The sequence below is a fragment of the Pseudochaenichthys georgianus genome, chromosome 21 (assembly GCF_902827115.2).
Source record: "Pseudochaenichthys georgianus chromosome 21, fPseGeo1.2, whole genome shotgun sequence".
Taxonomy (NCBI): Eukaryota; Metazoa; Chordata; class Actinopteri; order Perciformes; family Channichthyidae; genus Pseudochaenichthys; species Pseudochaenichthys georgianus.
Window position 1 is genome coordinate 39,027,154 of NC_047523.1, and position 21,592 is coordinate 39,048,745.

The 21,592-nt window shown below is 41.8% G+C and overlaps 1 protein-coding gene across 1 annotated transcript in view; it reads right to left on the reverse strand.

Moving 5' to 3' along the window:
• The window catches only part of slc49a4 (solute carrier family 49 member 4), an 87,019-nt gene that overhangs the window by 35,986 nt on the left and 29,441 nt on the right, over window positions 1-21,592 (reverse strand). Inside the window, exons 4-5 of the mRNA XM_034109935.1 lie at window positions 21,201-21,330; window positions 9,077-9,185 (exon numbers count right to left, since the gene is read on the reverse strand). Coding sequence (XP_033965826.1) covers window positions 9,077-9,185; window positions 21,201-21,330 — 239 coding nt within the window. The remainder of the gene's footprint in view (window positions 1-9,076; window positions 9,186-21,200; window positions 21,331-21,592) is intronic.

Below are 21,592 nucleotides of genomic sequence, written 5' to 3' on the forward strand. Positions count from 1 at the left end.
ACTCTTTAAAGTAGAGACACTACATACTGATATACACCTGAACATCAGCAGGAGAGGACTCTTTAAAGTAGAGACACTACATACTGATATACACCTGAACATCAGCAGGAGAGGACTCTTTAAAGTAGAGACACTACATACTGATATACACCTGAACATCAGCAGGAGAGGACTCTTTAAAGTAGAGACACTACATACTGATATACACCTGAACATCAGCAGGAGAGGACTCTTTAAAGTTGAGACACTACATACTGATATACACCTGAACATTTGCGTAAAAGGGCCCCTTTAATTCAGGAAACATTTTAGCACAGCATGGCACTTATTTCCTGAGTCGAGTCACACTTGCATTAAATCCTTTTTAACGCTATCTTTAACAATCCCAGTTCCAAGTCAAATCCAAACCAACAATTACACACCTGAGCGTTTCTACTTTCACCATCTTTGTTCCGTTTGTCTGACTTCTGTCCTGGTCTCACCCCAATTCCCACATCCTACTTATCACAGACCCAGTTTTCGCGGACGCCGTCAAAACATAATAACTGCAGGAAGGATGACTGCCTGCATTTGAGAATAATGCACAATCTCAGGTGGAAAATTGAAACAAGGTTGGCAAAGCAATCACTGAGATGTCCTTCTGTCAAAGAAAACTGCCCAATTATGTTGTTTTTATTTCTTTTTCTGGCCAAGTGGCAGCCAATATGTCTGCAGGGCTGAAGTCAATGGGGAAAGGCCTGGAGAAGGGCAGTGTTATTCTCACTTCAACACTATCTGGGTGGAGGTAAACTCTTTCACTTGGGGCAGCAGCTCACTCTGCAACTCCAGAGGGGAATATGAACCTGAGTCATTTAGCATCGGACTTGTAGCTGCTGTATTTCATCCAAACGACTTTATACTCTGTCACACGACGCCCAGTGCAAGCCAGGCGCCAAGAGGACTAAATCACCGGCGAAAAGCAGAAGTGAAAACCTGAAAGCATCACCAGTGCACTCTCTACTCCTCTGCTTTAAACTAGGGAGGATTCACATGGAAATCAAAAACAGCATTGACAAAAAGGTTCAGCCAAAAGCTCGACTTCCTGCCAAGTATAAAAACACAGCTCTCACTCATGTAGATTGCATTCAACAGGGAGCACTCGTCCATTTGTTATTTAAAAAACACAGCACATATAACATGCACATTGCCTGAATATTAAGTATGACCATCGAGGCACTATCCCTGACCTCTGCTTTAAGAAGTTTCAAGCAAGGTCACTCCTTTGAAGTACCATGTCAACATCAAGTATCATCAAATATAATCTTTCCTCACCTAGTGTCCTTCCCAGGTGTTTGCCTTGCACCGTTTGAAAGTTGATTTGGGGGTACAGCTTTAGGCTTTGACATCCACCAATGGTTGCATTCCTCTCACGCTTGCTTTAGAGCACAGCTTGATACACCCTGTTCCCTACATTTGCATTTTAATGACATTTTGAAGACAGAGACAGTATGTTGACTCAACCCAAGGCTTCAAACTGTCTCTTTAGGGATCTTATGGGTCTTGTTACAGATCCTGAATCCATGTTGAACTCTCACAGTAATGTTTTGCTTGTTTCTAAAAGTAAATGTATACTCATAGAGGACTTGACTTTATGAAGACAGACACATTGAAACTCGCTGAAAATCAATGACCACGTAAGAAAGTCCAATAAGTATTCACGCTCAACTTTTAAAATGTTCAGCACCACCCAAAACCTAGCCTAGCTTCAGTAAGATCAACAGCTTATCTCCTACTGTTTCTCTTCCATCTGACCATTGCCTCTTCCTCTCTGACTTTCATCAACTGAACCAATCTTTGCAAGAAGTTAAACACCCCAGGTGCATATTTAACAGTCTTGAAACATCAGCATTGTGATGAAATTCGTTGAGCAGTGAACTGGAACACAAGAAGTACACCATTTAATTTAGTCAAGGAGCTTGGGTCTTTGACTTTCATTGCCATTTCTACACTGTAGCTTATGTGCATTAGGGCTGTACCCGAATATCCGAATATTCGGTCGTTGGCCTAGTATTCGGTTTTCAATTTCGTTATTCGGATATTGTGGGCGGTGGTGGCGAAGTCGATAGGGACTTGGCTTGGCAACTGGAAAGTCACCAGTTCAAGTCCCGGCTAGACCAAGTGCTACCGAGGTGTCCCTGAGCAAGGCACACTGCTCCCCGGGCGCCGTTCAAAATGGCAGCACACTGCTCCTAACACTAGGATGGGTCAAATGCAGAGAAACAATTTCCCCACGGGGATTAATAAAAGTCCATCTTTTTTTTTAACCCTAACCCAAATTGAATTGATTGAAATCTCCAATATCAACGTAAGAGCTTGTGCCTCTTAGGGGGGTGCTAACACTTAACCATACACTTTATCGTTTGCTTTCTCCGTCTTTATATGTAGGCTAGATATTACATTTCTCCGTCACGTTGTTTCCATAGCAACAACAACTTCCTGTCAACAGCGCTAACTCTCCTTCAAAAGCATGTCCATACAAAATAGGAAGCCAAGCCAAATGACACTTAAGACAACGGCAACGAAAGTAACAAACACAATGCTGCTCCGAACACTAGGATGGGTCAAAAGCAGAGAAACCGTTTAGTTACTAGTACCTGTACTATGTAATGACAATAAAAGTAAAAATAAATAAGACATGAATCCCTTCAACAAACCGAAAAAACACGTGTCGAAACCCCCCATCGAATATCCGCTGCTGATTGCTACCGAATATCCGGAGCCCGAAAAATGGTATTCGTGCATAGGACATTAAAACCTTTGAAATTGACATTTGAAACTGAAATAGAAAGCTTAGAATTGATGTCAGACACAGAATACTTATAAATCGGCTAATCTGATTAATAACAGCATGAAGCAGATAGAAAAGGTATCAAACATATGCGCCTTCAAACAGCCCTTTATATCTGCAATGCAAAAGCAATGATTGAATATGACTAAGATTGCCAGACCTGCCACGCATGAGAAGCAGAGGAGATGGATAGGGAATGAAAAGGAAAGAGAAATACCACTAAAAGAATGTGCAGACATCTGAAACCAGGACAGAGACTGCAAATAAACCACGATGGATGGAAATTGGCCCCTAGGAGGTTTGCATTACATCAGATCCGGAGAGCGACAGGACGTAGGCGACGTTGCACTTAAGCTGGAAATGAGCATTCAGGACGAGATCCGGCCCATTCGGAGGAGGATCTCGCCTGCATTGATAACTCCTACTGGAGCTACACTTTGTATGATGGCAGACTGACACATGCTACACATGAACCAAAATGTTATGGGAATTACAATATATACGATATTTGTTAAAAGCTAAATATGTGTTTTACAATTGTTATGCGGAGCTGCAGAGATATCCCGGCCTACATGTCGTTTTTTCCCACATAAAACACATGTTTGGTACAGATTCTCTTACAAAAACACACTATTAAGTAGTAGAAGTTCTGAGTAGCTGCTCTGGCTCAGTAATAACTTTGACTCCTGTTTTGTGTCTTTTAAGAGACAGATCTCAAATACCACATATTCAAATAAAATACAATTCTGTTATTATGGTTGGTTTAATAACAGCTTCCAAGTTATTGAGACATTGGAAAATAGACAAGTGTACGGATTAGAGGTAATGGGTCAATGCAATGCTTGAGATTGTATAATGCTATGTTTCTAGTTTGAAGGAGATTAAAATGATGACACCTTGGGAATGTTTCTGGACATAAAAGCCGATAAATACTTTTTCGTTTTAAAGTTATTAGTGTGCTCACTTTCGCTGATCGGAGTAATGATCCTTCTGTCCTTAATTGTAATTTGTACCACTTTGTGCAGCCCTGCTACACACAAAGAACAGCAATGTAAGCAGGACAATGTATAATTTAATATTCAATTCAATTCAAACCTTTATTTATCCAGGTAAAATCCCATTGAGATCAATGATCTCTTTTTCAAGGGAGACCTGCAGCAGTAGGTTCCACAAGAAGACATAAAAACATGAACAACAGAACAACAGAAGGACATCATACAGCAAAATGTACAGGGATTACAGTTTACATATCTAATCACATGTCCAGGTACCAACAGCATCTGACTTTGTAGCATCCAACCGAGCTTTAAAAACATGTAGTGGTACTAGCTTGGTAATTTTCCATTTAATTTGCAGACTGTTCCAAGTTAGAGGAGCTGCACATCTGAAAGCTTTCTTCCCTAAGACAGTCCTAGCTCTTGGCACATTTAATAAAACCACAGCATGCGATCTCAGGCAATAAGTACTTTCAATTCGCAGAGAGATCAGGGAGCAGATATAAGATGGTAGTTTATCCAACATGGCTTTGTAAATGAAAATGTACCAGTGACTGAGCCTCCGTACAGTAAGTGATGGCAAAACCGCCTTGGTATACAGGGTACAGTGATGCGTAAGCGCTTTACAATTTGTCAAAAATCTCAGTGCACTGTGATATGCAGCATCTAACTTGCTCAGGTAATGGGCAGGTGCATTCATATACACCAGATCCCCATAGTCCAGCACAGGTCAAAGGTCACAGAGCCTTTTCCTGGCCTCAAGCGAGAAACAGGACTTGTTTCTGAAGAAGAACCCTAGCCTAACCCTCAGCTTTTTAAGCAGCTTATTTACATGAAATTTAAAAGTAAGACAATCATCAAGCCAGATACCCAGGTATTTGTAACAGGCAACCACTTCAAGTTGTATTCCTTGCGTAGTTATATACATTGCAAAATAAAGTAGAACCAGGGCATACACACCAGTTTGTGAGAACACCTGCATGTAACCACCAATTTGCAGCAAAATGAACAAATTATTGGAAAGCACGAGGAACAAAGTATGAAATTGCTATTTTGCCATCAATGCATTGTGCCCTGAGCTTTTGCCGCATACTTTTAATTAACCGGAGAAACAGTCAGTCACATTTTTCAAGGCTAAGGAAAAAAGATAATAGAGCGAAGGAACAGAGCAAAAACAAAAATAATTGTGCAACTAAAATGCATGGAGGTTTGGAGACAGAAGGAGGCAAAAATATAAACGTACCATCTTTTGTTTGTCTAAAGTGCTTATTTATCTCCCTGGATCACATATTTCTGTTATGATTTCCGATCTGCCTGAAGCTTACAGAAGATACAAACAGGTTATTTGGGTCAGCGGGTTCATAATGAGCTTAAAGGGGTCATATTCAGCTCTCAGGTTCATATTAGTATGTAGAGTCTCCAGTTTAAAGAGTCCTCTCCTGCTGATGTTCAGGTGTATATCAGTATGTAGAGTCTCCAGTTTAAAGAGTCCTCTCCTGTTGATGTTCAGGTGTATATCAGTATGTAGTGTCTCTACTTTAAAGAGTCCTCTCCTGCTGATGTTCAGGTGTATATCAGTATGTCGTGTCTCTACTTTAAAGAGTCCTCTCCTGCTGATGTTCAGGTGTATATCAGTATGTAGTGTCTCTACTTTAAAGAGTTATCTCCTGCTGATGTTCAGGTGTATATCAGTATGTAGTGTATCTACTTTAAAGAGTCCTCTCCTGCTGATGTTCAGGTGTATATCAGTATGTAGTGTCTCTACTTTAAAGAGTTCTCTCCTGCTGATGTTCAGGTGTATATCAGTATGTAGTGTCTCTACTTTAAAGAGTCCTCTCCTGCTGATGTTCAGGTGTATATCAGTATGTAGTGTCTCTACTTTAAAGAGTCCTCTCCTGCTGATGTTCAGGTGTATATCAGTATGTAGTGTCTCTACTTTAAAGAGTCCTCTCCTGCTGATGTTCAGGTGTATATCAGTATGTAGTGTCTCTACTTTAAAGAGTCCTCTCCTGCTGATGTTCAGGTGTATATCAGTATGTAGTGTCTCTACTTTAAAGAGTCCTCTCCTGCTGATGTTCAGGTGTATATCAGTATGTAGTGTCTCTACTTTAAAGAGTCCTCTCCTGCTGATGTTCAGGTGTATATCAGTATGTCGTGTCTCTACTTTAAAGAGTCCTCTCCTGCTGATGTTCAGGTGTATATCAGTATGTAGTGTCTCTACTTTAAAGAGTTCTCTCCTGCTGATGTTCAGGTGTATATCAGTATGTAGTGTATCTACTTTAAAGAGTCCTCTCCTGCTGATGTTCAGGTGTATATCAGTATGTAGTGTCTCTACTTTAAAGAGTTCTCTCCTGCTGATGTTCAGGTGTATATCAGTATGTAGTGTATCTACTTTAAAGAGTCCTCTCCTGCTGATGTTCAGGTGTATATCAGTATGTAGTGTATCTACTTTAAAGAGTCCTCTCCTGCTGATGTTCAGGTGTATATCAGTATGTAGTGTCTCTACTTTAAAGAGTCCTCTCCTGCTGATGTTCAGGTGTATATCAGTATGTAGTGTCTCTACTTTAAAGAGTCCTCTCCTGCTGATGTTCAGGTGTATATCAGTATGTAGTGTCTCTACTTTAAAGAGTCCTCTCCTGCTGATGTTCAGGTGTATATCAGTATGTAGTGTCTCTACTTTAAAGAGTCCTCTCCTGCTGATGTTCAGGTGTATATCAGTATGTAGTGTCTCTACTTTAAAGAGTCCTCTCCTGCTGATGTTCAGGTGTATATCAGTATGTAGTGTATCTACTTTAAAGAGTCCTCTCCTGCTGATGTTCAGGTGTATATCAGGATGTAAAAAAAGCTTGAAAGAACACCTTTAACCTGTAAGATATGGCCATAATTTCGCTTAAAACATTAATTAAACATTTTCAATAATTTTTAAATGCTGCCTCTCATTTCTTTAGAGCATGTGGCTGTTCAGCATTTTACCTCAGTTTAACTTTAAAAAAGAACATCCACGCCTTCAGAACATTTGTTAGAAATCTGTTGCTGCTTCAGTCCTCCTCCTCCACCACCTATGTTTAGAAACACATCCATCCTGTTTTATTTTTAAGCTCAAAGTGTTCTACCCCGGGGATATCCTATAACTCACCTTATTATCTATAACACACTTTCTTCTTAACTAGCTCAAAATCTTTCAAGAACAAATGAAATCTAAGAACAAGTTGGCATGCGCGTGTGCCCGCTCAGGTATGAAGATGGAGGTGTGATCTCCTCTCCTGCCTGATGACAACCAGAAAGATCTTCTGACACTCTGCTTTGTCGAGACCAGGGAGATGTAAAAGTATACGGAGCTTTTTCTCTAACCTGAACCACACTCTACTTGTCTAGCCACATGCTCTAAAGAAATGAGAGGCAGCATTTATAAAATATTGAAAATGTTTATATTAATGTTTTAAACTAAATTATGGCCACATCTTACAGGTTAAAGGTGTTCTATCAAGCTTTTTGAGTCTTCCCTTTCCTTTAGACATCACTATGTAACACTCGCGTTTCTATTGGCTAGCGCTCCAACACATTGTACGTGATAGACTAAGGGGCGGGACATCTCTAAGCGGTTGACCAATAACAACAGAGCTAACCAATCAGAGCAGACTGGGCTGTGGTTTCAGACAGAGGGTGCAAAGAGGTGCTGCAGCACAGGCAGCATGAGAACAATAAAGAGCTTTTTGAACATTAAAGCATGGAGACATGTAGAGACACTACACACTGATATACACCTGAACATCAGCAGGAGAGGACTCTTTAAAGTAGAGACACTACATACTGATATACACCTGAACATTAGCAGGAGAGGACTCTTTAAAGCAGAGACACTACATACTGATATACACCTGAACATAAGCAGGAGAGGACTCTTTAAAGTAGAGACACTACATACTGATATACACCTGAACATCAGCAGGAGAGGACTCTTTAAAGTAGAGACACTACACACTGATATACACCTGAACATCAGCAGGAGAGGACTCTTTAAAGTAGAGACACTACATACTGATATACACCTGAACATTAGCAGGAGAGGACTCTTTAAAGCAGAGACACTACATACTGATATACACCTGAACATAAGCAGGAGAGGACTCTTTAAAGTAGAGACACTACATACTGATATACACCTGAACATCAGCAGGAGAGGACTCTTTAAAGTAGAGACACTACATACTGATATACACCTGACACCAGCAGGAGAGGACTCTTTTAATAGTAAAGTTAAGCTATCTGGAGGCATTTCTTAACAGTAATATACTTCTCATGTTAGTACAGGAGCCTTGGGGTTAATTATACCTCAACATCTCCAATATATCGGCTCTACTTTAAATAGCTATCCTGTATTTATATGCGCTGGCATTAAAGAGCGCCAGAAGGATAATATCAGGCAGGAGACAAAAGACATTTCTGAAAGGTACTTCAAGATGCAGCCAGAAGAGAAAGCGATTTGTTCTGTTGTGAGAGGGGTATACTTAGAAAGGTCTGTGAAATCCTGGCACAGTGTAATGCAGATATTCAAGAGGAGCTTCTGTTTCTCTGTCATGCAACTTAAGCACCTGAAGGGTAAACAAATTGAAGACCAGAGAATAAGTGCTCACGATTCAATCAACTTCAAACTCTTTGATCGTAGGGTTTTTGGAAATTGCCTGTACGGATTAGTTTTTTGCAAAATGTGGACAAAAAACAATGGTCCCCAAACCAAAAGTGCCTACTTATTAAAATGGACATATTGAAAAGATAAAGGTTATATATAATTCTCTGTGTCAATCAGATGTATTTGTCTTTTGAATTATTAAAAAGACAAATACATCTGATTGAGAGCTGCGACACAAAAAAGAAGTTGGTAAACTTTTCAAGTAAAGGCACGGACTGGCCGTCTAAGTGTGTGCGTGTGTGTGTGTGTGTGTATGTGTGTGTGTGTGTGGCCTATCATTACTATACTTGTGGGGACCTAAATCTGTTTACATAGTCACGTGTGGGGACTCGCCTCCCTTATGGGGACACAATGGAGGTCCCCATGAGGGGGATCATTAATTTTAGGGTGAAGACTTGGTTAGGGTTAGGCATGTGTTGGTTATGGTTAAGGTTAGGATAAGTCTCCAGGAAATGCATGCAAGTCAATGTAATGTCCCCTGAAGCGATGTATACATGGTGTGTATGTGTGTGTGCGCGTGCGTGTGTGTGTGTATGTGTGCGTGCGTGCGTGTTTGTTGCTTACCTGGCTGATTTTAGCGGGTGTAAGCACCATGTTCAGGACTCCTGCCCAGCCGGCGATCACTCCTGTGGGGACCGCATAGGCCAGCGCTATCATCACGAAGCGCACGTTACTAAAGGAGACACAGATTTAAAATGCAATTCACATAAAGAGTCTTACAAGTCAATTGTCTGTGTTCTGGTTGTCCCATATGAATGAGTGCTTTGAACAGGTGTGCCTATGAATCACTAGATGAAAACCCAAAGCCAACGACATAGCAACAAGTTATTGTCAATGCACTTGGAGCCAAAACGATGCCTGTCTTTCTTACAGTACCTAAATGTATCCTGATTGTTTAAACAGACAATAAGGACAACTTAAGATAAAATAATAAAAAAGCATCTTTGATGAGATAAACAAGAACTATTCCTGAATGTCTGTAGGACAAACTGTAGTTGATAGCTGGACCTACAGTTATTTTGGTTTGTTGTGTTGTTCCCCTCTGGTTTATTTACTATCCACACACGCTGTGAACAAGACTGTTGGGATAATTGTGTAGGCAGGTTGGTCCCATTGCTGTCCTCTGGGTGAAACTATCTTGACTTCTCAAGTATACAAATCAAGCTCCACAGGGAACCAATAAATAGTTCACCGCACATCAATGATTCATTGACACAGTTTCTTGTTTGGTATTTAACACGCAGAAGTTTGTTTAGAAGAAGTAGACTACTTCTACTAGAGTAGATGTAGTAGTGATCAGTCCAGACTTATAATGGGTCGGGTCAGTAGTTTTAAAACTACTTTGAGTCTAAGCGTAACAGAATTTGAACATTTAGATTTGTTTGTTGCACATGTGTTGGTCAGATTAAGGTCTGTTATCTTTTCAGTTTAAAATAGATATAGAAATAGAGAGCGTGCTGTCATACTCCATTTCGGGGTGGTATGCAGGATGCTCAGCTGCGGACAAGAAAGCCCCGCAGAGAGTGATCAGGATGGCAGAGAAAACCATCAGCTGCCCGCTGCCCTCTCTGGAACACATCTCCACCTCCCGCTGCCCTCTCTGGAACACATCTCCACCTCCCGCTGCCCTCTCTGGAACACATCTCCACCTCCCGCTGCCCTCTCTGGAACACATCTCCACCTCCCGCTGCCTCAGCAGAGCTAACAAAATCATAAAGGACAGCTCTCACCCGGGTCACAGACTGTTCTCTCTCCTGCCTTCTGGGAGGAGAGACAGGAGCTTCAAGTCACGGACAAACAGACTCGAAAACAGCTTCTACCCCTGGGCCGTCAGGCTGCTCAACCACCACACATAATAATAACTGTAACCATTCTCACACATACACACACTTTTAATGCACTTTATATACTATTTTTTTTTTAATCAATATTTTTAACTATTTATTCCCCCGTATGATTGTATGTCCTATTGCTGTGTTTTTTAGTGTTATGTATTTGTTTGTATTTTTTGCACACCGGGACAGAGTTGCACTCTGCATCTCGTTATACTCTGTGTATAATGACAATAAAAGGCTTTAACTTTAGATAGGGTTAAAATGATTGAATATCCCGCAATATATATATTTGTTTCGGGGCATCAGGTAGGACATACCATGCAGATTCGCTTTATAGGAGACATTTCAGTCAGCCGATGTTGTCCTCACTTAACAACAGCTGTGTTATCAAATATGTTTTGGGGCTCCAAAAAAAAAACCGTATTTGGTGGCAGAGGGGGAAAGTGGCCCTTTTGATAGTAAAGGTTGCAGACCTCTGCCCTAGACCAACTTACTGTAATGAGTAAAACGCAACATTATGCATTTACAACAACATCATAAAGGTTAAAGCAGTAAGTCATTCTTATCTTAAAGGGGACCGATCATGCAAAATGCACCTGTGTACGTCTTTTATACATGAATGTGTGTCCCCGGTGCGTCAGGGCACTCACCAAGTGTCAGTAAACACAACCGTCTCTCTTTTCCTCCGTACCCAAATCTATAAAAACGGGGCTGCAACGGATCTGATACAGATTTGAAATATCTCTGACGTCAGAAACAAGGAGCCCCGCTTATATGGGCAACTCTCCACCAATCAGGGGAATGAGAGGTTGCCGTGGCATGGTAACAGCATGGTAACATGACACTCGTGCCTCAGAAACTGCAGCTCATTTGCCACAGAATCAGCCCTTGTGAAGACAGGGCTGGAATAGAGCAAATAGAGCGAAATGAGGCATGGCTAAAATGCATGATCTGTTTGGTATTTTGAAAAAAAAACTTCACAGACATGTTTTATATAGGCATGGCCCTACAATATATGTTTCAAATATAGCATGATAGGTCCACTTTAAGGTTGTTCTACTTTCCTTTCCATTGGCCCATTGATAAATCAGCGCAAGTTCTCAACACTAGCTAAGTGTATTGCTTATGAAGTTATCAGGTGAAACGAAACTGTACGAACAGGTGATAAAAATAAGCATCCCCTCGCGGCTGTAATGAACGGCTTCAGGCTGCAGATCGTGTGCTGCAGGGTCTGATCCGAGCTGTCAGCCGATGTCTCACAGTGTGCTCTGATCAACAGGAGACACAAAGAGAAAGAGACACCTCCATATGCCTCGTTATGTATGCATATCCATATCTATGGCACCCCTCCAATCACATGCAACCCAATTACAATCACTTGGAACACCCGCGATTATCACCTTCGCCCAATGAGGTGGCATGCTGCTTTAAATCAGTGGCACCTCCTCGACCCAAACAATATGATTAGAATCATTGGGCGACTGACAAATGAGCCGCGTCTGGCACGGCAGGCGACAGATTCATGTATCGTTTTGTTTTCCTGCTCCATTTTCTTCTTATGGACCCTGGATTTATATTCTTGGTCATTATAATGCAGGCGGCATCCTGAGCAGTATCACGAGGGACATCTGGAGAACACCTTGGGCATCCTGCATCCCCGTCATGTCTTCAAACGCTCAACACACACACACTGATAAAGTTCACACACACACCTACAGACAGTTTTTGTGTTGCAGACTACACAGGGAACTTGTCCCCAGACACAAAGCCCTGTTGCTGTAAACATGCACACCCTTTTCCCTTTCCTGACACTGGTTCACTTCTAACAATGACTCTCTTTTATCCGCAGAAAAACAAACACTGCTGTCTTGTACTAAGCAGTCTGAAGCTACTTGGCCTTGGGGAGAGTATCGAGGGACGGTCATAAAAAGCACCGTGATGGAGCACCCTCTTCGCCCTCCTCCCTGCACCCTTTTCATTAACCTTGCGATAACAGCAAGAAATCAAATACTATGCACCTTTTGCAGAGTCCGGGTGCTTATTTAGAGCTAGCAGACTTGTAAGTGAGGGGAAATGTGTTTTCCCTTTCCTCTCCTGATGGTAATAAAATATTTCCGAAGAAGCCCCAGAGCTGGCGGTGTCATCAGCTAAGTGCCATTTGTCCTTGGCAGACCCGGTCGGAGATCAATGCATCAAGACGACAACTTTCAGAGCTACAGTGAGTGCGAGGGGGCTGGGGATCATCAATACTCAGGCTTTGGGCTGTTGAGCATTCCCACGCACTGTGGATCAGAATACAATGCTAACTTGTACACCTCGTGCAAAGACATTCAGGCTCTGATTACACTGCTGCTGAGGAGGCAGATGTGAACAGCTGGAAGCACACATGATGCTGAACATCGTTAACCAGTGCTCAGACTCTGACAGTCTAAATCAGGGGTGTCAAACTCAATTTCATCGCGGGCCACATTAGAATTATGGTTGCACTCAAAGGGCCGGTGGTAACTTTAAGACTATATAAATAAATATACATAGATAAATATAGATAATAAATATAAAATAATGTATAATTTTACAATATTTCCTCTGCATTGGATTATTATCGGATAGGGTAATAACTTAATAATTAACTATGTCTGAAAGCAGAAGTCTAGGGCAAATCATTGCAAGTCTCTTCATTGTGTATGTCACAAAATGAGATGCATTGTGGGACATGTAGTTTATGGGCAACGTTCTCCTGTAAAGCGGCACGTAACATTATAATAAACTTATTATATTCTTTGCAAGCTCTTGTGGGCCACATAAAATGAAGTGGCGGGCCGGATTTGGCCCCCGGGCCTTGAGTTTGACACCCCTGGTCTAAATGGATGAACAGAAACACGTGTATCAGGCAGAGTAACTGACTGATATTTGTAAGCAGATCAGGTATCATCCACATGTGACCAATCCACTTTAAATACACTTTACTCATCAATGGCATTACAAATTATTTATGCTGCATTTATTAGATCATGGAAGAAATCTCATTTTTAGTCACACAGCAAGTAATAATAATGATAATAATAATACTACATGTTATTTATATGGCGCTTTTCCCGGTGCTCAAAGCTCTTTACAAGCAAGAAAAAAAGAAAGATAACAGTTAATGGGCGTCTACCAATCAGAGAGTCAATGGTTCCATCCCCAGCCTCTGCAGTCGACATGTCAAAGTGACCTTGGGGAAGATACTTAACCCTAAATAGTCCCCATAGTGTCCGGTATTAAAGTGTATGTAAGTTGCTTTGGATAAATGACGTGTAATGTAATAAAATGTGGTTAAGTCAGTGAGGCATTTGAACAGAGAGCACTGGGATATGATCAGGAATGTCGAGGCATTGTTTTGTAAAAGACAAATCTGGATCCATGCATCCCTTAATTGTACCTGTCTGTCTGTGACTGGTGGTGATTATTAATACACTAAAGGCTTCAAAGTCTGAGATAATTAAAACACGATCGCAGCACACCGTGGATTTATGTTAGTATTTAAATTTGAATCAGTTAATGGAACTGATAAATGCAATGAGACTTCAAATTAAAGAGACCCTATGATGCTCTGTGGGGTTTTCCCTTTCCTGTAGTGTGTTATATAGGTTCGTGTGCATGTCAATGGTCTGCAATGGCAACGATTCTATTGGCTAGCGCTCCAACACATTGTACCTGATAGGCTAAGGGGCGGGACATCTCTTAAGCGGTTGACCAATCACAACAGAGCCGGCCAGCTAACCAATCAGAGCAGGCTGGGCTCTGGTTTCAGACAGAGGCTGAAAAGAGGTGCTGCAGCACAGGCAGTAAGAGAAGAATAAAGAACTTTTTGAACATTAGAGCATGGAGACACTACATACTGATATACACCTGAACATCAGCAGGAGAGGACTCTTTAAAGTAGAGACACTACATACTGATATACACCTGAACATCAGCAGGAGAGGACTCTTTAAAGTAGAGACACTACATACTGATATACACCTGAACATCAGCAGAAGAGGACTCTTTAAAGTAGAGACACTACATACTGATATACACCTGAACGTCAGCTGGAGAGGACTCTTTAAAGTAGAGACACTACATACTGATATACACCTGAACATCAGCAGGAGAGGACTCTTTAAAATAGACACTACATACTGATATACACCTGAACATCAGCAGGAGAGGACTCTTTAAAGTAGAGACACTACATACTGATATACACCTGAACATCAGCAGGAGAGGACTCTTTAAAGTAGAGACACTACATACTGATATACAACTGAACACCAGCAGGAGAGGACTCTTTAAAGTAGAGACACTACATACTGATATACACCTGAACATCAGCAGGAGAGGACTCTTTAAAGTAGAGACACTACATACTGATATACACCTGAACATCAGCAGGAGAGGACTCTTTAAAGTAGAGACACTACATACTGATATACACCTGAACATCAGCAGGAGAGGACTCTTTAAAGCAGAGACACTACATACTGATATACACCTGAACATCAGCAGGAGAGGACTCTTTAAAGTAGAGACTACATACTGATATACACCTGATCATCAGCAGGAGAGGACTCTTTAAAGTAGAGACACTACATACTGATATACACCTGAACATCAGCAGGAGAGGACTCTTTAAAATAGACACTACATACTGATATACACCTGAACATCAGCAGGAGAGGACTCTTTAAAATAGACACTACATACTGATATACACCTGAACATCAGCATAATGGGGCCCCTTTAACCGAGCCATTCAATCTTTCAGTATTAAATATAAATGCATGGCTCTTTAAAGTTGTATTCCTATGTTTCTAAAGGGTCTGTCTGCTACCTGCATGAGTGCATATGGAAACATTAGACTCGGAAATCAGTTTTCTGTTTGCTCCGTCCCTGCAGGATATCTATAAGTCGCGATGCTGCTGGATTGAGATACAGCCTCACTGGAAAGCTGCCTATCACTGGTGGAACAGAAACCCTCCCAGCTGTATGGCCTAGTTAAGTTGGCCGGTCTCGGTCTGTGTGTGTGTGTGTGTGTGTGTGTGTGTGTGCGTGTGCGTGCATCTGTCCAGAACCATGCATTGGGTTGCTATCAGCCCGGTTCCTGTCATCTATCCAAGGGAGCTCTTACAGGGAGTTAAGCCTCACTGCGCTGCTCAGAGGACTGTGGACAGCATGGCACTGCAGTGAAGATATTTCATTCTGCAGGGGACCGAGTGTAGCCAACAAGGCAAGGCCAACTCCCCGGCTACCCTTACCCAGAGTGTCCTTCCCCTTTAATCTGCGGCCACTGCCATAGGCAACATTCCTCCACAAGCAAGGCAAACAGTGGCTGCTGGACCAAGACTGCCCTGGTGGAACGAGCGAAGGGCAATTGCAATGGGGACATGTGCCCATCACTCTTTGAAATAGCCAATGATATGATGGAGAAAGTGGACTGATTTCGTAAAACCTCATTTTATTTTTAGGGTTAGGATCACTCCCTAATGTTCGTATTGTTCGTACTTTTTACTACATTGTATTAAGGCATTTCGGACAGACAAACTTAAGATGTACAATTGCTATGTCTTGAAAAAACACCGTGTAATTGTTTGCTGCCAAACATCAATAGAAAATATATTTAAAAAAAAAAATCCAATGATGTCCCCTACATTCAGATTCATTTGTATAATGTGGTTAAATGTGGGGGCAGTGTGGAAGAAGGACAGAAGAGACGTGGGTCAGCATCTAACAGTGGAGCAGCTACAAATGTAAAACTAAACAATGGTAAGACGAGCTAGTTTGGAAAAACATACCAAGTAATTTATCTTGAGAAAAACCTGCAACCAGGACTAAAGTAGTTTAGTTTCCCCTGTTTTAGCTTCTCTCCACTGGCTGCCAATTTATTTTAGGATCCATTTTAAAATTATTTTATTTACTTTTAAATCCCTAAATGGCATGACCCCACCATACCTTGCTGAGCTGCTACAGCACTACACGCCGAGCCGCCCTCTCAGGTCAGCGGACCAACTGCTCCTGAAGGTGCCTAAAACCAGGTCAAAGCTCAGAGGGGACGTTGCTTCTCTGTAGCGGCTCCCAAACTGTGGAACGCTCTGCCCCTGGAGACCAGACAGGCCTCCACACGGCCTGCTTTTAAATCGCTTCTTAAAACCCACCTCTTCTCCTTAGCGTTTTAACATTTGGCGTTTCAACATCTTTTAGAGCAGGGGTCACCAACCTTTCTCCACCTGAGAGCTACTTTGAAAAAATGAAAATGGCCAAGAGCTACATTGCTTACATTTATTCACATAGCACTCATCAGTTGAATTAAGCTACTTTTGTACACGTGTGAAATTGCAATACCTAAAGCTTATCTAAAATCTTAACTTCACATCAAGGTCCAAGAAAATGACAATTTCTCACATATTAATATGGCCCTCATAGTAAGTACATCACCTTAATCACCACCTTGCAAGCATCTTATGGCACATGTGTAAAATAAGTGCATTCACTCTTTTTCACAGTCAGTGAGATGAATGGCGCTGCATGGAGTCCACCACACAGGTGTATGCTGGAGTGTACCCACTTAGGTTCACTCTAATAGTCATTTTAATGTTCATCAGTCAGTCTTGTTCTGTATTTAGATTTCATTCATGTCAGAAAAATCTGCTTCACAAAGGTCTGTAGAACAGAACCAAATAAAGACTTAATGCTTCTGCAGTCTAGCTGCAGCTTCTAGCAACGGTCTTCTGTTAAAAAAAGGACACTTACGGCCCGTCTACACTACAGCGTCGAGAGCGTCGAAAGCTCCAAGCAGCTCCAAGCTGCCCATTCACTTTCAATGGGGTGACGTCACGTAGCCGCGCTTTTTCGCCGAACTGAATTGTGGGTAGCCGAGCGAGGCGTCTCAGGCGACCAGAAGTTGAACATTGTTCAACTTCTGGTCGCCTGGACGCCGGAGTAGCCAGCGCCAGCCAATCAAATCCCGTTTCCCAAAATCTGACAGCTGAAGCGCTAGCCAATCAAACCGCGTCTAAACTGGGAGAGATATCCCGCCGTTCATTTCTATATTTTCAAAAAAAGTCGGAGGAGAAACTAACTATCGCCGTAGCGAATCACCCGGTTTTGTATGACCAGACCCTCTTCACCTACCGGGATACAAACCGGAGGAACCAGGCATGGAGGGAGGCGGCAGAGGCAGTGGGGGAAACTGGTAGGTTTTCGCCTGTTTGGGGAGTTTATATATATATTGCTCGCATAAAATCCCCGGGGGTTTTTGCTTTGTATGTCGGGGGCGGGAGATTCATGTGATTGGTTGTTGGCCGTGTTGCTTGAATAAAATCCCCAAGCTCCAGACACGCCCAGCTCCAAGCTATTTTTGGAGCTGTAGTGTGGACGCTCCGTGAATGTCTTGAATGAGGCATCACACACATGACTTAAGTCTGAACACAGCTGACAACAGGAGTATTTACAACAACATTATAAAAACAAAAATAGTGCATGTGGGTGCACACTTACATTCTCTGTCTCACTGTTGCATTAATCCCATAATGTATGAGATTAAGTTAGCTTCATCATCTCAATCAGTGATTAAGTGAATAATAAAGTTTCTATCGGGTCACTGTCAGTCATTAGGGGAGGGGGCGGGGTTTGGAGGAACGGAGAGGAGACGGTGATCGTGGAAGCTTTCCTCCTGCCTTCACAAACTTTACACACGTATTTAGCAACTGAAAATAGCAAGAGGACATTCATACTCTGCAATCCAAGACTTGATTGAATCCACCAAAAACCTGACATGACGATAACGAGTGTTTTTCAAAAACACAAATCCCTCCCTGTGTGTCTCTGAGCCGCAGCGACGCGGACTGATTCAGAGCGGGTCATTCTGCTGTTGGTTCTGGACTGGTGCTGCTGGAGAAGCAGACTGCTCCGTGTGTGGTGTCGGTGTGCCGCTGTCGCATCTGCTCCTTGATCTCTGCGTCACCGACCAATTTTATATTTGTATGACAGAAACAATTCTAAAATAAAAACACTTTATTGTCCGGCCGCGGCCGAAAAATCAAGAAGCAACGTTACTACGCTATAATCGATAATCGAGCGGCGAGCTACTGAAAAGCTGCCCGCGAGCTACCGGTAGCTCGCGATCGACGTGTTGGAGACCCCTGATTTAGAGTGTTGCTTTTTTGCATTTAAATTGTTTTTTTGTTTTTACTTGTACTTGTTTTATGGTGTGTGTGAGCTGAGCTGTGTTTTATCTATTTGCCTGTACAGCACTTTGGTCTGGAGGTTTAAAGTGCTTTATAAATAAAGTTGTATTGTATTGTAAAGTATGCATAATAAATGTGGGATGCTTGTTTCAACGGTGTTATGGGAAGACATGAGAGCAATATGTGAACAATCTTCTCATTGCATAAGGTAGGCTTACGAAAGGTCTTGGACTAGGCTTGTAGACTCTTAAATGTCATGTAAAGACATTCCTGTTTGGGCAGGCGTTTGGGTAACTTCTTGTGTGCTTTTATTCTATCTTATTGTATGTTTTTATTGTGTCTCTATTGTGGGTTTCACAATGTATTGTGTTTTTAGCACGTCTTTATTCGTATGATGTTTTAAGGCTTTGTCAAGCACTTTGTGACTATGTCTGTGAAAAGCGCTTTATAAATAAATGTTACTTACTTCAGGGTTCATACACTTTTTCACCAATGACTTTGAATGACTTCTCCATGACCTTTACCTAATTTTCCATGACCAAAAAAATTACTCTTTCTCAGCGGGACCACTGAAACATTTTCATTTTAACATGGTGAGCTGGAAAATAAGGTCTGCATATGAAACATGTTGTGCCTATCTAAAATAATACCTCGACAGTTAAATGCCATGTTACGTTTCATTACTATACGATACAGTATTTATTATCATTATAGTATTATCATTTTGGCGATTAGCTCAAATATAAATTATATTTGATGCAACTTTGGTTACATTTCCATGACTTGTCCATGGAAATGTGAAAAGTTGAAACATTTTGTTTTCCATAACTTTTCCAGGGCCTGGAATTTGCATTTTGAATTTCCATGACTTTTCCAGGTTTTTAATGACGTAAGAACCCTGTTACTTACTTACTTGCTTACTTGCTTGGATCCTCCTTTGAACACCCTCCGAAAGAAGGGTCTGATTAAATCAATTGTGATAGTGTTCAACAGACAGTGTGCTTTAACTTAAGCTGAAGTGGACACAAATGTGTTTTGTTTGGTTTTTAATATCTTTTTAACTAAGTTACTGACACAATAATTAAATCATGGTCTCTTAGGTTGTCTCCTAGGACTTTATACTAACCTAAAAGCGTTGACATCCTAAATTTTGTCTTTCTGTCCCACATCTAATGCGTCCCCTTTAACTAGCCCCCCCAGAAGAATTGGTCTAGACAGGCCACTGCCTATATTTGATAAGAAACACAGGTTAATATGTTATTATGTGGCAGGCGGCACACTAGTAAAGTAGGCCTTCTAGTTGTGAACTTGTTTTGACAAATACACGCCCTTGGTGACAGGCTGCAGTCTTCAGGGTGTCTCTGGAGAGTGATTCAATCTCCGTCTCTACCTCCTCTCTAAGCTCTTCCCTTATGCCTTTCCCGGAGAGGAAATAAACAAAGGTGGTGATTGTGAAACATCAATAAATGCATCCCTAGTGAGATTCAAGACCTTGTCATCATAGACTTTCTTTCTGTAACCGCATGCATGAGTGCCGCTTTGAGAATACACTGAAGGTTGACCCCGATGCAGAGGATGATGTTGATTTCAGAAGCAACCAGTGTATTATAGCTTAGTAATTAATCCAGAGGGAGAGGCTGGGGTTTCTTTGATAACAACCCAAGCAGATGGTGAGTGGCAGACCCCCTTCATTAAGATTCCTCATCCTTCTCCAGCGCAAGACTCTGTCACTTCAACTTTCAGAGACAAGCAGCACGCAATGCATCAGCAAATAAGACCAATCTGCTCCCTTAGTCTAAGGTCGTCAAACAAAACAGCATCTGAGAATTAGATCACACGTCTACAACCCAAATATAATCATGGACACGTCATGTAAGGCATACTGAATAATGTATGGGAATAATAGTGCCAACCATAGATTGTGTATAAAGAGAGGAGGTAGTCACCGTGACGTATATGATTGGTTCGTGGACTACGGTTTTTGAAGAGGCCTTGTTATGTTTTGGGGTTTTTGTGTAAATGTAAATGGTCTGCAAAGGCTAACATCACAAAGTTTCCTCCAGAGGGAGTTTCTCTCCCACACACTCCCCCCCCAGCCTGAAATTCCACCATTGGACTCCTTTGTTTACTTCTGTAACATAGCCTAAGAGGCGGGACATCTCTATGCGGTTGCCCAATCACAGCAGAGTCGGCTAGCTAACCAATCAGAGCAGACAGGGCTCAAAATAGTCGAAGCACAAAATACAAATATGAACCTGAAAATTAGCATAATATGTCCTCTTTAAACACAAAAGCATTTTAGGAGTTTGTCTTGTGGCATGTTTCCTTACATCAAGAAATGTTGTGAGAAAAGGGCTCAAAATAGGATCTGGGTACTCTTTCAGCCTGGAGTCTTAAAGAGGTGAGAGATGGTTCTATCAGAAAACTGTGTGTGTGCTGTGTGTCCTTCACCAGGTGTGTGTGTGTGTGTGTGTGTGTGTGTGTGTGTGTGTGTGTGTGTGTGTGTGTGTGTGTGTGTGTGTGTGTGTGTGTGTGTGTGTGTGTGTGTGTGTGTGTGTGTGTGTGTGTGTGTGTGTGTGTGTGTGTGTGTGTGTGTGTGTGTGTGTGTGTGTGTGTGTGTGTGTGTGTGTGTGTGTGTGGTTATACCTTAGAAGTCTGCAGATGCTGCTCCTGTAACCGAGTCTCTGGCTCGCAGCCGCCACACTGGGAGGGACGGGTGGACGGGCCGGGAAATAAATCAGGACGGCCACGAAGAGGAAAGCAATCGCAGCTAACTCTGCCAGAGAACAGGGACAAAAGATAAAAGACATACTTGTTATTACAAATATAAGACAGTCAGAGTCATTTCACCTCATCTAAAAGACTCATGAAACTTAGACAAGCACTGGTTAATAACACTTTTTTACTATTTGGTTGTTTTGCAAAAGCTCCATTGCCATTTCTTAACCTCTCAAACTTTGATTGGTTATTCTTTCCCTCACATCGATCTGACGTTTTGATCTTTCTTTCGATGACCTCTAAAACTTTAGTTGCACACA